This window comes from Oncorhynchus kisutch, linkage group LG24 (assembly GCF_002021735.2).
Source record: "Oncorhynchus kisutch isolate 150728-3 linkage group LG24, Okis_V2, whole genome shotgun sequence".
Classification (NCBI taxonomy): Eukaryota; Metazoa; Chordata; class Actinopteri; order Salmoniformes; family Salmonidae; genus Oncorhynchus; species Oncorhynchus kisutch.
The window spans coordinates 10728528-10745246 of record NC_034197.2 but is presented as its reverse complement, the minus strand read 5'-3'; the positions used below and the strand labels follow the sequence as shown (position 1 = coordinate 10745246).

Sequence of the window (16719 nt, the reverse complement as noted above, 5' to 3'; positions counted from 1 at the left end):
GATCTATATGACAGGCAGCTGTCGCTATAGCAACTAGATGATAGAAGCTCAAATACGGTCTGTAGACAAGTCATGTATTTCTTTCTATATTCAATATCCAAACATTTTATTAGTGTGCATTGAGTAAAAAGGAAGGAAGGACGAATGGGAGGCTGCATTTGTTCAACCACGGCGAGAAAGGGGGAAGGCGGAGAGAGGGACATGAAAGAGAAAGCTGGATTGGAGCATGGACAGAGGGTGATACCTCCCCACCTTCAGACGCTGAGTGTGAATGAAGTTAACGTTTTGGTTGAAAAAACATATAGTCCGTCCAGGTTATGCAATGCACAGACAAACACTGGACAAATACAGTTTGATACAAATATCCCTGTGGGTGGCAGCAAGGTGACCACATATACAGGTCTCACACTGATATCATTACAAAATAGCACATTTGTTTTCCTTGTGGGGACTTTCACTTTTGGTCGCATGTATGGGTCAGTTGCTGTCCCGAAAAGGAGTTTCCCATATTGCTTTTCCTGAAAAGGAGTTTTCCCACGGAATCAGATGTCCTCTGAAAACATCGAAATATTTATTGATTGATTAGGTGTCATAAAGTTTCACTCCAAAATATTTTACGAGCATGAACATGTAAAGAGGAATGACGCATGCAGTGCAGATTCATCAAACTTACATTTGTGACACATACTACAAGGTAGAATATTTAGTATTAATACGAACCATTGTGGCCATGAAATAAAAGAGACAAATCACTTTATATTTGACTCCCAGTCTCTCATTGTTAATGGATATGAACCAATTGAATTGTATAGTTCCGGTGTGTCCATTGCACAGATATCCCAATGATTCTGACCATAAAAGCCTCATTAGTCCAGTTTTATAGCAGAGACGGACACTCTCTCCGGATGAATATGGAGAATCAATGAGGTGGAAAAACATGACAGCAGAGCAGATCCCCTAGCCTCCCTTGGCCTCCTAGTTAAATAAGCACAGATGCAGGCCGGGAGCCATTTGAGAGAATATGCACAATAAAAGCCTGTCACTGTGTCCATTTGATAATATCTACATTCTCATGCGTACATGAATAGACTACATGAATTGACATCATACAACTGTAAATGTAAAATGGGATTGATTGGCTGTTGCTAGTAACAAACGGCCATGCAAAGATAATTAGAAGAAAATCTATTAAAAGTCTCTTGAAGTCCTCCTTTTAAGACAGACAGAGGTGAAAAAAAGCACCCTGGAACTGTAAGGTTCATTAAAACACCCACTACTCCTTTTTTTTTATTCAAAGAATGCTTGACAGTGTTGTCATTTTCAGGCCAATCATGACCTCTAATAAGTGAATTACAATGTTATAAAAGATAATTGGTCTACAACAGAACAATTCATAAAAATGATCTATGTCTCTAAATTTACAGTAAACATATGTATTATACAATAAAAAAACTAAAAAAACAAATAGAAAACAGTGAACTATAAAAGTGCTTCATTTTCAATACATATAGCTTCGCAAAATGTCACTCGAATAATCCGAATAATCAACCAAAAACAGTGCAAACAGTTTGTGGACTTATCAAACACGTTGGCATAGACCTACAAATATATTGAACTCATCTTCTCAACATTTTCAATAGAGGACATAATCAGATGAATGCAACATAATTCCCTTGTGGTTTTAGGTAGCTGGGTTCTGTATGTCCTGGCCCCAAATGGAGCTTTGCAACCCAAGAGTTTAAGTTCCTTAGGCTTATAATTAGGCTTATTTCCATGCAGAGGAGAGAATTGACATCATCATGACCGGGGGGGGGGGGGGGGCTTGCCTAAACATCCAGTGGGTGGTGGGTGGTGCATCAAACAACTTGTTAATAATAAACACAAAAATAGTGGTACTGTAATTTAATCACAGAAACTTTTTTTGTCATTTTTAGTTACTTCCAACTTTGCAAAACCAGTTATTGTTTTTTTAAATTACTATGATTATTTAGAAATTCTTCGCATCTCACACATCTTCTCTGGCATTTTTTTTTTTTTATGAGATCAATGGAATGGTTCAACAGGAAACAGTTAATCATTTAAAGTCTTCCATTAAAACAGGGAAAATGTGACTGACGTCCAACTTGTTTTAATATCTTTTTCGTTTCTTGGCTTTGACTTTTGAACCAGCGGAGGAACACTGGTTTCTGTTACACGAACCTCCATATTTTGATGGACAAGCAGAGCATGGTTTGCCACTCTTGTAGGGAGCCTCTCCAACCCAGTTCCCTCTGGAAGAGCAATACAACGTGGTTAACTACTGATCTTGTGTGTTTGTTTGTTTCCTTTTATGATTAGAGCATATTCACTTCAATGTAAGGTTCTGATGAAGACAGCTTATACATTGAAAAAGAGACTTATTAATCTCTAGTGGGTATATTCTATAGATTGGCTTTTTTTGTGTTCATCATAACAAGACAGCTTACTTTTTCTATGAACAGAGAAGGATTTGTGTGTACATTACTTACTTGATAGAGTAGTTGCAAACCAGGAACACTGCTGTTCTCCAAGAGCTCCCATACACGTTCATGTTTGAGCACTTGTTGATGGCACATCCCATCCTATTGGTATTGGCCCATACCATCTGAAACAGAAAGATGCAATGTATCAATTTGTTGATGCAATGTGTAGTTCTCATAGTCAACATGATTAATTGCAGACAAGTTCTCACACACAGTCACCCAATTTCTTACCAATACAAATATCAACTATACCAGTACAGTACTTATCTTCTGTAAATAGAAGACTATGGATAGAACACATCCCAGTCAATACATTCCCATTTAGTGCAATATCTAAGCCACACACCTGTGTATAGTGGGAACAAACTGGTCCACTGCATGTGTTGGGGTAGGAGAATGAGTTTTTCTCATCCTGCCAGGACCTCACCAGCTCAATGACTGATCGGTATCTAGGAGAAGAAAGACACATTTTGGATTTTCAAAAAATACCAACCTACTTCATATTTGACCATATATACAATAAGACAGTGTTCTTTAGGCAGCCATTGTTGAACCAAACATTCACATAAGCAACATGGAAAGAAGAGGGACAGTTCAGTTCAAAAGTACCTGCCAGAGTTGATGGACAGGTTTTGGCCCATATATCTCATGGTCTGTGAGGGTCCATGATCCCATATGCAGCGGGAAGCCCAGGAATCTGCTGATTTTGCCAGTTTCCCATCCCACACCTAAAGCATGGAGAGAGACCAGCAGTTCAACACCTCTCAAAGATAAAAACTCATTAACCCTGCCCCTAGCATGAGGAAGGCTTTACAGATGTCCGCTGGTCCTATCTATCTAGCGTCTCCTCGCCACATTGTTTTACTTGTGTGTACATACCTACGCGACACTTGACTTACTCAATAAATATACGTGATTAAACATCGACAAAATATATTTCTAAAATGTCAAATCTAACTCTAGTGTAGAGCAAAAACTCCAAAGTTATGTTTCAGATTTTTTTCCAGATTTTTTTCTAATTTGTCGGTCAGTCATGCGTCAGTCCCTTGTTTTCCTGCCCCGGTACAGTAGATGTCGGGGCCTCACCATGATCTCCATGTTGGCAGCTTGAGGGAAGACCTGGGAGCGGACACGGTTGTGATAATCCAACAAGGCATTCATTTCTCTGGAGGAGATGGCTCTCCTCCTTCGGCTACGAGGCATGTCGATGCTAGTAAGATTCCGATTACTCCAGTCAGACTCTGCCTCGAAGGCAGACCTAGTTAGTTGGAGAAGGTCTGTCTGGTTGGATTTGGACAGAGACAGCACAGCAGCAGCTCCAGTGTAAGGCATTGACCAGAAGATGGCAGCGAAGAGGAGCTGAGCACAAGCAGCACCCATCTCTACCCTCTGGATGGGGTTTTGATAGCACATGGTTCTAGTATACTTCTGTTGAGTGGGGAAAGGAGGGAAAACATGATGAATAAATATATATGTTTTTAGAAACTATCATAAGCTACAATATTAGGAGTCAAAAGAGCAACAATTATTGGGGAGAAAGCTTCTATTAAGTAATCTTTCTAATTCCCGTGCAAAGTGTTGTCTGAACTCTATGAACATACTTATCAATGTATAATGAATTAATTCATGATTATAAGTCAGAATCAAGTTTACAGAGGAGGTCAAGAGAATACAAATGCTACATTCTTAACTGTAGTTTGTTTGTAGTTGGGCAAAAAATATACAGTAGATACTGATAGCAAGAACCTTATACAGTGACAATATAATATATGCAAATCACTATCAATATTTAATTAATATGTAAATTGTACAGTCAGAATGTTGTCATGAAACTTGTTCATTTTAACACACATAGTCATACCTAAACTGTGAAAAATTATAGGAAGCCTATAGCTGAAACAATGTTTTTACACAAGTATCTGTTATCAATATAATTATTTAATTTGACATTCTAATTCACAATGGAAAGTTATAAATGTAATATTCTCTACTAGCATCAATGAAAATGTAGAATTACCATTCTTATTGCTTAATTAATCTCACATTCATCACAGTCTCTACTATATTTAATAAATACAAATGCCATGCACACAAAGCAGCAATGCCCCTGACCCAGACAGTACATACCTTTATCAGTTATTCAAGCCCAGCAGAGTAGAGCAGAGTAAAGCAGCCAGCTAGGAGATGAGAAGCTCAGCAGATCCACACTTAAACACTAGCCTTTGCAAACAAGACCGTTTGACATATGTGGCAGGGAACTTTAACTGGGCCAACTCTCTCACAGGGTATCTGACGCACTCACAAGCCCTCCTGTCTTTTCTCCCTCTTCCTTTTTTTTCTCTCACAGAGGGTTTCTACCCAGGGGCCAGAAAACAATTTGATATATGTTAATACGCTCATTATGAAAACTCACTTCACTGGCTTCCAAGCCCTGTAAAAAAAACACAAGAAAAATTTTCTAGTAATCATTGAAATACTGTATATGTATTTATATATTCTGTTTCTATAGAATTCATTGCACATGAATTTCTCTTCTTCTCTTGTATTTTCTTGATGGCTAATATTACTTGGATTTTTTTAAATCCCTGAATAATAAAGATTTTTCTTTAAATCAACTATACAATGAGAGTTTTCCATCAAAATAATTTGTGGGTTGGGACATTTGAGTGATATTTCATTTGAGTGCTTAGGTCTGCCTAAAGAACTGTTTGTAATCGTAGAGCACATGCTTTGGCTGCCCCTCTATCTCCACAGTTATCCCCAAGTTGTTTTAATAAAACACAATAAAACATTTCAATAAATAAGAAGCATGCTTCCAGGGAATGAAAGGAGAAGAAGAATGCATATTAAGCATTAAAAGGTCCTATTTTGAAAGTGCCTGACACTGTGGAGTCAGCATTCATCTCCAGCTGTCCCAGTGGATTCCAGGCATGAAGGTTCCTAGAACCTCTGCCATTTGTAATATACTGTACCTCTCGACTACCATGGCACTGCCAAGGTACACAGCACCAACTGTCAAAACTCTACCAGCAGTGTGGGGTCAAAGAGATCGCCAAGACACTTGCCTCCTCAGTGGAGCAAATATATAAGGTCAAAAGAGAGGTACAGTAACTGTCCAGTGGGAGCACTCTGATTAAATCAGGGGTATTTAGGCATTAAATCAAAAGGTTTTCATACCATATATAGTTACACATACAGTTGGCATGTCAAATGGTTACACTTGCATATTACATTTCTTTCTATGAGACACATATAGTACATGAAGTATTATATTGTGTGTGATGGAATTGCTTGCTTACAAGAATCACTATACTGTACTTTCGTTTCAATAACTTTAGTTTCAATACTTCAGTTTCAAACACCATCACAGTCTAACCATTAACCACCCAAACCTCTGAATGTATGCGATGAATAATGAATGTCACAGTTGGGAAATACCTTGGATGTATGCCATGGAATCGTATGGAAAAGTCTTTACTTTGGTGAAGATTCATCCACCCTCTACCCCCATGCCATGCCCAACGAAAAAGATGTTCTGTGTACAGAATGACCCGCACTCTTTAACTAAGGCATTCCATTGAGTCTTTCTCTCACTTTGAGTGGATGGGGAAAGCACAGGATTTCGGTCAAATTGGCCTAAATGCAAACTGAAATAGGTTTAGATTTTTAATCCAAATAAAACCCCATCATTTTGTCAGTCACCCAATTATCTCAAGGAAATATAATGTACTTCCTGAAAAGCTTATATACTCACTATAGTATCATAAACATCCCCTTTCGACAAAATCATTCAGGTACAACCATACTGATGCCTGCTATAGGTACTATAACCAGACATATTCCAGTGAACTGTGTGGTGACATTATTGACTCTCCCTAAACTTTGGCCGCATTGGCTCATCTTGACATCATATTTATCAGGATAAGGTAAGACCCAGAAGCAGACTGTGTCGAAGTAACAATGTTTATTACAGCAACAGCAACAGAGGAAATGGTACCGGACAGCAGGCAGGTTCAGGGTCAGGCAGAGTGGTCAGGCGGACGGGTTCAAGGTCAGGACAGGCAAGGTTCAAAAACCAGGAGGGCGAGAAAAAGAGAGGCTGAGAAAAGACAGGAGCTGGCCGGACAACCACTGGTAAGCTTGACAAACAAGACTAATTGGCAACAGACAAACAGAAAACAGAGGTACAAGTACACAGGATAATGGGGAAGATGGACGACAGCTGGGGTGGGGTGGAGAAACAGCTGAAACAGATCAGGGTGTGACAGTACCGTGTACGCCGGACGGCCATTGACGACCTGGGGAGGAGGGGTGGGCCTGGAAATGGAAGACAAGGGACTGTGAGACACGGACTTGATACGGGACACATGAAAGGTGGGGTATATACGAAGGGTAAGGGGCAACAGAAGACGAACAGTAGAGGGGCTAATGACCTTGGAGATGGGGAAAGGGCTGATAAACCGGGGGGACAGTTTGCGAAACTCCATCCGGACAGGCAGATCCCGGGTGGAGAACCATACCTTCTGTCCGAGATGATACCGGGTAGCCGGGGTCCGATGGCGATCCGCTTGTCATTGATACATGGAGGTGGTCTTGAGGAGGGCCGACCGGGCCAGTAGGCGGACAAACATCTGGACAGAAGGTATGCCGACCTCCTCTTCCTGCTCAGGGAAGATCAGGGGCTGATATCCCAGGGAACACTCGAAGGGAGATAGGCCCGTGGCAGAGCAGGGAAGGGTGTTGCAAGCATATTCGACCCACACAAACAGCTGGCTCCAGGTGGTGGGGTTGGCAGAGACCAGGCAGCACAGGGTGGTCTCAAGGTCCTGGTTGGCTCACTCCGACAGGCTGTTGGACTGGGGGTGGAACCCGGAGGACAGGCTGGCCGATGACCAAATGAGGGTGCAGAACGCCTTCCATAACTGGGATGAGAACTGAGGACCCCGGTCGGAGACCATGTCCATGGGCAGTCCATGGATCTGGAAGACGTGCTGCACCATGAGCTGGACCGTCTCTTTGGCAGAGGGTAGTTTGGGGAGAGGAATGAAGTGAGCGGCTTTGGAGAACCAATCCACCAGTCAGGATGGCGGTGGTGCCATCAGATGGGGGAAGACCTGTGACAAAGTCAAGGGAGTTGTGAGATCAGAGACGGTGGGGGACAGGCAGAGGTTAGAGGAGACCAGCCGGAGTTTGCCGAGGAGTCTTATTCTGTGCACAACTGTGCAAGCTGTGACAAATGTGGACATGTCAGGGACCTTGGTAGGCCACCAAAAGCGCTGTTGCACAAAGGCCAAGATCTGACGGGCGCCTGGGTGGCAGGCCAGCCTGGAGGAGTTGGCCCACTCCAGGACTGCGGAATGGACAGTGTCGGGAACGAACATCCGGTTATCAGGGCCGGAGATGAGTGGTAGAGGGTAACGGTTTTTAACCGTAATGTCATTGAGTCCCCAGAATTGCAAAAATCGCTGAAGTTGGAGACTTTCATCTCCCTCACCAACTTCAAACATCAGCTATCTGAGCAGCTAACCGATCGCTGCAGCTGTACATAGTCTATTGGTAAATAGCCCACCCTTTTCACCTACCTCATCCCCGTACTGTTTTTATTTATTTACTTTTCTGCTCTTCTGCACACCAATATCTCTACCTGTACATGACCATCTGATCTTTTATCACTCCAGTGTTAATCTGCAAAATTGTAATTATTTGCCTACCTCCTCATGCCTTTTGCACACATTGTATATAGACCCCCCCTTCGTTTTCTACTGTGTTATTGACTTGTTAATTGTTTACTCCATGTGTAACTCTTTGTTGTATGCTCACACTGCTATGCTTTATCTTGGCCAGGTCGCAGTTGCAAATGAGAACTTGTTCTCAACTAGCCTACCTGGTTAAATAAAGGTGAAATAAAAAAATAAATAAAAAATTGTCAATGCATGGGCACAGGGTTTTGTCCTTTTTCTCCACGAAGAAGATGCCTGCTCCGGCGGGAGAGGAAGAGGGACGGATAAATCCAGCAGCTAGGGAGTTCCCAATGTAGGTACCATAGCCTTGGTCTCCGGTCCCGACAGAGAGTACAGACGTCCCCGGTGCGGTGTGGTGCTAGGGAGAAAGTCAATCCCGCAGTCATAGGGTCGGTGCAGCGGAAACGATGTGGCCCAGGCCTTGTTAAACACCTCCCGGATGTTATGGTACTCCGCGGGAATGGCGGAGAGGAGAGCCCATGATGACACCAATAGACCAGTTAATGAGGGGATTGTGTCGTTGGAGCCAGGAGAATCCCAATACCACGGGAATCAGAGGGGACTTGATGAGCAGGAACTGGATCGTCTCGAAGGGTTTCCCTGACATCCGTAAGTGAATGGGAGTGGTGTTGTGAGTGACTCGGCATGTAGAGCTCCAGTCCAGGGCTCTAACGTCCATGAGAATGGAGAGGGGCTGAGTGGGGACGTTCAGCTCAGACGCCAGGGTAGCATCCAAAAACTCTCGTCGGCCCCAGAGTCAGTGAGAAGATATATACCCAAATAATGACCTGGCAAAAAGAATAGGCCAGACAGTGTGAGAGTAGTGTGTGTCCATGGGACGTCAAATTCAATAAAGCAAGCTTGAGAAAGAAGATTCTTGGTATTATAAAAATAGGTACTCCGTCTGCACAGGAGCACGACAGCACAGACTGCGAATATACAGTGCATTCAGAAAGCATTCAGACCCCTTCACTTTTTCCAGATTCTGTTACATTACAGCCTTATTCTAAAATGCATTAAATCGTTTCCCCCCCCCCTCATCCATCTACACACAATAACCCATAATGACAAAGCAAAAACAGGTTTTTAGAAATGTTTGCAATTTTATTTAAAAAAATGTAAACTGAAATATCACAATTATTTTTTATTTCATCAATTTTAGAATAAGGCTGTAAGGTAACAAAGTGTGGAAAAAGTGAATGTGTCTGAATACTTTCCAAATTCACTGTATGCATGTAATTCCTTTCTATTAAACAAAGCTTTGGTGTTTAGAAAAGCTGTTGTGGAACATCTGTGACCTCTCTACCTCAGATGTGCAAAAGATGTTTGGAACCTGCCAGGTGAAGTTTCAGATACTTGAGGTCACTATCTAAACACTAAATTGTACAGCCGTCACTCATGAAAAGCTTATATAATTAAGTGACAGTTTAAATGTCTGTTAACTTTGGCGTTAGTAGTAGATGTGAGATGATGAAAACACAGGGTATGAAGCAGAATCAGCATTCTGGATTCAGTGTTCTCATCACACATTGACTTGTTGTGAGTCCGATTGACTTCAGAGGTTTTTACATGTTTTATTCTGTAAATCAAGACTTAACTCCAGGTTGATTTAGACCAGTTGGATCAGCATGGTGACTGATTAGGTTCTGGATAAGGTTGCAGAGATTTCCAGAACTCTGCTCTGTGCGCACCTGAGTGGAAACACAAGCATTTTTGCTCTTTTGAGTTACATCTTACATGCTTTTGTGATCTGCAGGTACTGTAACTGCCAAAATAAAGGAAACACTTGAGCAAATGAGGGATACAAAGTATACTGAAAGTAGGTGCTTCCGAACAGGTGTGATTCCTGAGTTAATTAAGCAATTACTTAACATACCATCATGCTGAGGGTCATGTATAAAAATGCCCAGTTGCCCATTACTTTGGTTACCATGGCTAGAAGAGATCTCAGTGACTTTGAAAGAGGGGTTTAAAGTGTGTGTGTGTGTGTGTGTGTGTGTGTGTGTGTGTGTGTGTGTGTGTGTGTGTGTGTGTGTGTGTGTGTGTGTGTGTGTGTGTGTGTCTCACAGTCACCAGATCTCACCCTAATTGAACACTTATGGGAGACTCTGGAGCAGCTCCTGAGACAACATTTTCCACCACCATCAACAAAACACCAAATTATGGAATTTCCACTGGAAGAATGGTGTCGGCCCTATTAAGACCCTTTATGTTGCTGATTCCTTTATTTTTGTATTTACCTTTATGTTTGTATGTAGGTTATGAAAAGCAAGGTGCATTCATTTCCCTGCCTGTTGATTCATTACATTTTCCTCCTCTTTTTTTCCCCAGCCATGGTCAAATACATGCAAAACATTTCATGTGTTTAGAACCGGATTACTCAGATATAACCTACGTCCCAATTTCAAAGCCTTCAGAAATACCTCATCACGGTCTAGTAAAGTGTTGTCAGACTCTTATTCAGTGCGCTCCTTCGAAGAGTCAGTGTAAACTCAAGAAGGCATAGGAGTTCACCAAAGAGCTATTAGCCCACATCTGGGTCAAGGTTCACCTCAAACCCTAGTCCCAAAATAGTTGTTTCTCCTTTTGAAGCACTATATAGATGTCTCTAATTTTGGATAATGCGTGTGAAGAAATGTTTAGTATATTGTCCGTATGTTTCATAATAGATAGGTTGTTTAATGAGAATTTCCACTATTCCATTTTCCTACGTTAAAATCTATTTGTCCTGTGTAAGCATTGTAAATCGTTTATTTTCTACTCTCTTTTTTTCTTATAAAACATGTGATTTATGTGTTGCTATTGTGCCAGCCCCTAGTGGCCAATATATGAACTACTTGTGAGTCAAGTAAAAGGTTTTGCATGGTCAGTCTGACGTCTGTAGTGACCTACAGAATACAGCATTTACTGCAATACGGCCTCTGCAGAAGGCAGGGCATTCATACGTCTTGCGCTTTGCATAGCAGCGCATAGCTGTTGAGCAGCACTGTTATGAAGGAAGTTGTCAAGTGAGTTTGTATTTATACAGGACCCTCTACCGTCAACCCACTCATGTCAATGTGGAGCTATATGGAGTAGGGTGACCAGGCGTCCCCGTTTTTGGTGGCCTGTCCCCGGCTGTGCGTTAAAAACAGACCGCAAAGTGGAATATTTTACTTGGCAAGACCGGGCAGAAGAGCCTACCTGTTGACGTCTCAATCGCGTTGTGCTTGTTTTGTCCAGCAGAGGAGGCTGCTCGCTATAGCTTCATTCACTCTTCTTCTTCTACTAATTACTTGCTCGCGATAGTTTTAGAGAAAACTGCTGTGGAAAACTCGGCCAGAAGCTAGCATTTGTCAGGTGAATCCACAACATCACCACAAACGTCTTTTCAAGCCAGGTAAGTTACAATCGTTTGAGATACTAGCTAGTGATGTTATAATGTCACAATTTATTATATAGATAGATGATCTGCTCTATAAGGTTTTAAATATGTTATGCTAGCGAACGTTAGCTATGTAGACTAAGTTAGCTAGCTACTGTTATAGCTAGGTTAAAAAACGTTTCCATGTAAACATGCAGTGGACGGGCTATTTTGAAAATATGATTGTATTAAATGAATGAACAATTCATTCTGAGAATATTTTTGTAGATTAACATTTTAATGGTTTGGCATGATAATAAGTAGTGTGAAAAATAGTTAGAAATGTTCATGGATAACATTTAGCAGTGGAGAGGAAGGAGAGGAGGAAGACTGGATAGGAAGAAGAGTGAAGGAGACAGAGGAGGAAAGGTAAAGATATGATTACAGAGCCTGCCAATTTATTTTTCCAAACAATGTTTTTGAGATAAAATACAGAAATTAGCAAGCGATGGGAAGCTGTTAACCAAAGTATTTTATCTAATCGTATGCTATTTATTAATACAGATTGAGGAGGAAGGAGAAGGGAAAATTAAGGGAGCAAAAAGAGTGAAGCAAGGAGGGTGTAGAAGAGTGAGGTGGAAAGGTGAAGAGAAGGAAAGGAAGACGACACATTTCTCCCTGTAAATTAACACATTTCATAGTTGCAAACGTGTTAAATTATATCCATGGTATTTAAGTGATAATGCCCGAGAAGCCAGTGTTTGGAGGATCTATTGGCACGGTGTTGTTAGGCCCGAGATGAAGTGGAGAACAGGAATTGTGCTGAAAATCTCCCCCCTCCCCCTCTAATTTCCTTAATTTTGTGGCTAGAGTCAAATACTTTCTGTGACACACATCAGAGTCAAATACTTTCTATAGAACAAACTTCACGTCAGGATAGGCAACCAAAATTAATAATTAATGTGTGTGTGTTATATTAAACATAAAGGAGGGAGTAAAATGTTGGCAAGCAAATAAACATTTCAGAACAACTATGGCAGAATTATTATCCTTACACTTTCAAAAATACTAGTAGAATAAGACATGGGAGAGATTATTATTTATAGACATACAAAAATCAATAGCGGATTTAGGTATGGGTATCTTGCCGCCCCGGGTGCGGGCGCGGGCGCTGAAGGGGGACGCCTTACAAGTTAGAACCGCCACATACACTTGAAACAAATAGCCAAACCGAAAACTGCTGACAAAAAATGCTTTCTGCTACTAAAATCAGTGAAATGTAGGCTAAACTGACAATTGAGCGAAGAGCAGCAATCTCAACTAGCAAGCAAGTCGCAGCAATGAAGAAAGCGGGGGATTCTGGCACAACACCGGCATTACCACTTAAATACCATGGCTATAATTTAACACGTTTGCCGCTATGAAATGTTTTAATTTACAGGGAGAAATGTGTTCAACATCCTGGGTTACCAATTGGTTACGAACATGTTCAAATGATTGACATATTTTTCTTTAAAAATGTTATATTGATGAATTTATTCATACATATTTCATCCTTCCACAAGATATAGTCCTGACACAAATCTAGAGTTGCTACCCAAGCTGGCTGATCGGTCCGTTTGCTAGAGACCCGACCCCGTCATTCAGTCTTTTGGTTTTGTATCTATGGACGCGACCCAATCGTTCGTTCTAAATGTCCCATTGCAATACTGGCTGGCAACTGTGCTTATCCCATGCTTGCTAGCTAGACTACGGATAACTTACAGTCACGTCAAAAAGTCCTGCCAGAATAACAGCAAAGTAGCTGTATTTGCATTTGTTTATGTCTCACCCTGATCTGTTTCACCTGTCTTTGCGCTTGTCTCCACCCCCCTCCAGGTGTCGCCCATCTTCTCCATTATTCCCAGTGTATTTATATCTGTGTACTCTGTTTGTCTGTTGCCAGTTCGTTTTGTTCATCAAGCCTACCAGTGCGCCTGTATTTTTTCTAGTTCCTGTTTTCCCGGTGTTGACCATTCTGCCTGCCCTGAGCCTGCCTGCCATTCTGTACCTTGTCACATCACCTTGGATTATTGACCCCTGCCTGCTGTTCTGTACCTTATGGACTCTGATCTGGATTACTGACCTCTGCTTGCCCTTGACCAGTCATTTTGCCTGCCCCCTGTTCTAGTAATACACTTTTGTTACAATGACACTGTCTGCATCTGGGTCTTCTCCTGAAAACTAGTTTAATCTGTTTTCTAGTGACATTTATTTGGATACATCCTTAACAATGAGCTAATGATGCATGATTACTCCTGGCATATAAATGTGCTCTCTCCTCAGGACAGTTGTTCAGAGGAGCTAGCAAACAACACAGCTAACATAATCACTTCAAACTGAAGCCGGAAAGACTGCAAGCTAGCTGCACTTTGTTTTACCTTTTTTCAATTGACATTTTTTTGTGGTTTTGTGGTTACAAAACGTCCTTGCTTATTTGAATGGCTTGCAATGAAAAACTAAATTTAATTTAGTTCCAAACAGCAGCATAATTAAATAACAGACAGGGACCTCAGTGCTGTGTAACAAAGATACAGTTACTGCTGCACACCATTTTTACACTATTGTCTTTTTCCATTTACACAGCACAACTCTTTAGAGTTCCATCAATGGTCTTTTTTGGTGTTGGTTATGGTAGAATGATGGATGACCATGAGTACACAGGAGTGCCAGGTCTACAATTGACAGCATTTATATATAGCAACAAGCACACCCATGTTAGTTCTACCACATAAACTCAGCAGAAAAAGAAACGTCCTCTCCCTGCCAACTGCATTTATTTTCATGTGTAAGTATGTGTAAATATTTGTATGAACCTAACAAGATTCAACAAATAAGACATAAACTGAACAAGTTCCACAGACATGTGACTAACAGAAATTGAATAATGTGTCCCTGAACAAAGGGGGGTCAAAGTAACAGTCAGTATCTGGTGTGGCCACCAGCTGCATTAAGTACTGCAGTGCATCTCCTCCTCATGGACTGCTCCAGATTTGCCAGTTCTTGCTGTGAGATGTTACCCTACTCTTCCACCAAGGCACCTGCAAGTTCCCGGACATTTCTGGGAAATCCCAGGCGTGCTCAATGGGATTGAGATCCGGGCTCTTCGCTGGCCATGGCAGAACACGGACATTCCTGTCTTGCAGGAAATCACGCACAGAACGAGCAGTATGGCTGGTGGCGTTGTCATGCTGGAGGGTCATGTCAGGATGAGCCTGTAGGAAGGTACCACATGAGGAAGGAGGATGTCTTCCCTGTAAGGCACAGCATTGAGATCGCCTGAAATGACAACAAGCTCAGTCCGATGATGCTGTGACACAGCCCCAGACCATGACGAACCCTCCACCTCCAAATTGACCCCGCTCCAGAGTACAGGCCTCAGTGTAATGCTCATTCCTTTGACGATAAACGCAAATCTGACCATCACCCCTGTTGAGACAAAACCGCAACTCCTCAGTGAAGAGCACTTTTTGCCAGTCCTGTGGTCCAGCGACGGTGGGTTTGTGCCCATTACAACAGGCCTACAAGCCCTCAATCCTGCCTCTCTCATGCTATTGCGGACAGTCTGAGCACTGATGGAGGGATTGTGCGTTCCTGGTGTAACTCGAGCAGTTATTGTTTCCATCCTGTACCTGTCCCGCAGGTGTGATGTTCGGATGTACCGATCCTGTGCAGGTGTTGTTACACATGGTCTGCCACTGCGAGGAAGATCAGCTGTCCGTCCTGTCTCCCTGTAGCTCTGTCTTAGGCGTCTGACAGTACGGACATTGCAATTTATTGCCGTGGCCACATCTGCAGTCCTCATGCCTCCTTGCAGCATGCCTAAGGCACGTTCACGCAGATGAGCAGGGACCCTGTGCATCTATTCTTTGGTGTTTTTCAGAGTCAGTAGAAAGGCCTCTTTAGTGTCCTAAGTTTTCATAACTGACCTTAATTGCCTACTGTCTGTAAGCTGTTAGTGTCTAACGACCATTCCACAGGTGCATGTTCATTAATTGTTTATGGTTCATTGAACAAGCATGGAAAACAGAGTTTAAACCCTTTACAATGAAGATCTGTGAAGTTATTTGGATTTTTAAGAATTATCTTTGAAGGACAGGGTCCTGAAAAAGGGACGCTTATTTTTTTTTGCTGAGTTTAGTTACCAGTTCTCTCATCACACATCAAAGGAGAGGAAAAATGTTGAGAAGCAATATAAAGTGGATCCTTCAAACCTGCGCAGTAGTAGCCTATGGAAGTAGAAATGTTGGGGGATGGTGTTATTGGTGTGTTTGTGTATAATGTAGGCTACAAGCTTATGGAAAAAAGTCCTTCTCAGACAATAAACTTATTCCCTCAGTCAGTACATATGAGCAGTCTCTACTTGAAGCTCGTCATTTAGCATAAATACAAGATAGGCCTGCTCTCGCTACTCCTGCTGCTGCCATGTAATGAGCCGTTTGGTTTTTCATGTCAGCAAACTTTGTCCAAACTTTGTTTTGGCAGCCAGAAAACAAATTTACCCAGTGATGTAGCAGTGAGCTTTTCCCGGACCGACCGGTGATACATAGAGGGACTGAGGGAGACAGTGACAATTGGAACATCATTCCTGACGGAATTTACAGGAATTGAAGGAATTGAAAACTCTGCTTTCTAACATAAACTTTCAGCCAGGCATTTAGCCACAATGAATGGTTTAACAGGTGTTAAGAAGGTCCAAAAATGACAATGTTATAGAACATTGCACACAATGAGGCCTCCCTCTGGAACGTTTGTCTACGTTTTACCTACGTCAGTAACCTTTAGAAAGACAAGACACTGTTATTCCCAACACCGCAAGTAGAAAACAGTGTGGTCGTGTGTATGTTAAAACTGGCCACAAAAATGTAAATGGATGTTACAAACATTGTAGAGAGTAAACTATGTTAATGGACTTGAAATAATCAGCATAATTTTAGGCTATAATGTGTACCAGACCTGGGTCAAATACATTATGTAAAATACATCAAATAATTGAGCTGTGCTTGATTTAGTTGGCCTCGTACAATGGAACCAACAGAATAGTCCCAAAAGTTCAAAGAGTGTGAAATTAATTTATCATCGGTTCTAGGTGGCA

The 16719-nt window shown here is 41.8% G+C and overlaps 1 protein-coding gene across 2 annotated transcripts; it reads right to left on the bottom strand.

The window, feature by feature from the left end:
* Positions 1-1257: 1257 nt before the first annotated feature.
* r3hdml (R3H domain containing-like) lies at positions 1258-5106 on the bottom strand. Of its 2 annotated transcripts, XM_020459746.2 has the most exons (6): positions 4629-4902; positions 3588-3929; positions 3111-3229; positions 2848-2950; positions 2508-2623; positions 1258-2270 (listed from the first exon to the last, which is right to left on the bottom strand). In XM_020459746.2, exons 2-6 carry the CDS (start codon positions 3912-3914, stop codon positions 2129-2131), a joined length of 807 nt encoding a protein of 268 aa, XP_020315335.1. In that variant the 5' UTR covers positions 3915-3929; positions 4629-4902; the 3' UTR covers positions 1258-2128. The 2 variants fall into 2 exon arrangements, with proteins under 2 accessions (XP_020315335.1, XP_020315334.1); XM_020459745.2 differs by having other exon boundaries at positions 3588-5106.
* Between the last annotated feature and the right edge of the window lie 11613 nt (positions 5107-16719).

Excerpts from the sequence above, each read along its gene's own strand:
- r3hdml (XM_020459745.2), bottom strand. The coding sequence starts at position 3,914 with ATGTGCTATCAAAACCCCATCCAGAGGGTAGAGATGGGTGCTGCTTGT. Across the intron at positions 3,230-3,587 it reads CTGCCAACATGGAGATCATG|GTGTGGGATGGGAAACTGGC; the intron begins GTGAGGCCCCGA and ends TCCATGCTTTAG. Across the intron at positions 2,624-2,847 it reads TTTGTTCCCACTATACACAG|ATGGTATGGGCCAATACCAA; the intron begins GTGTGTGGCTTA and ends TTTCTGTTTCAG.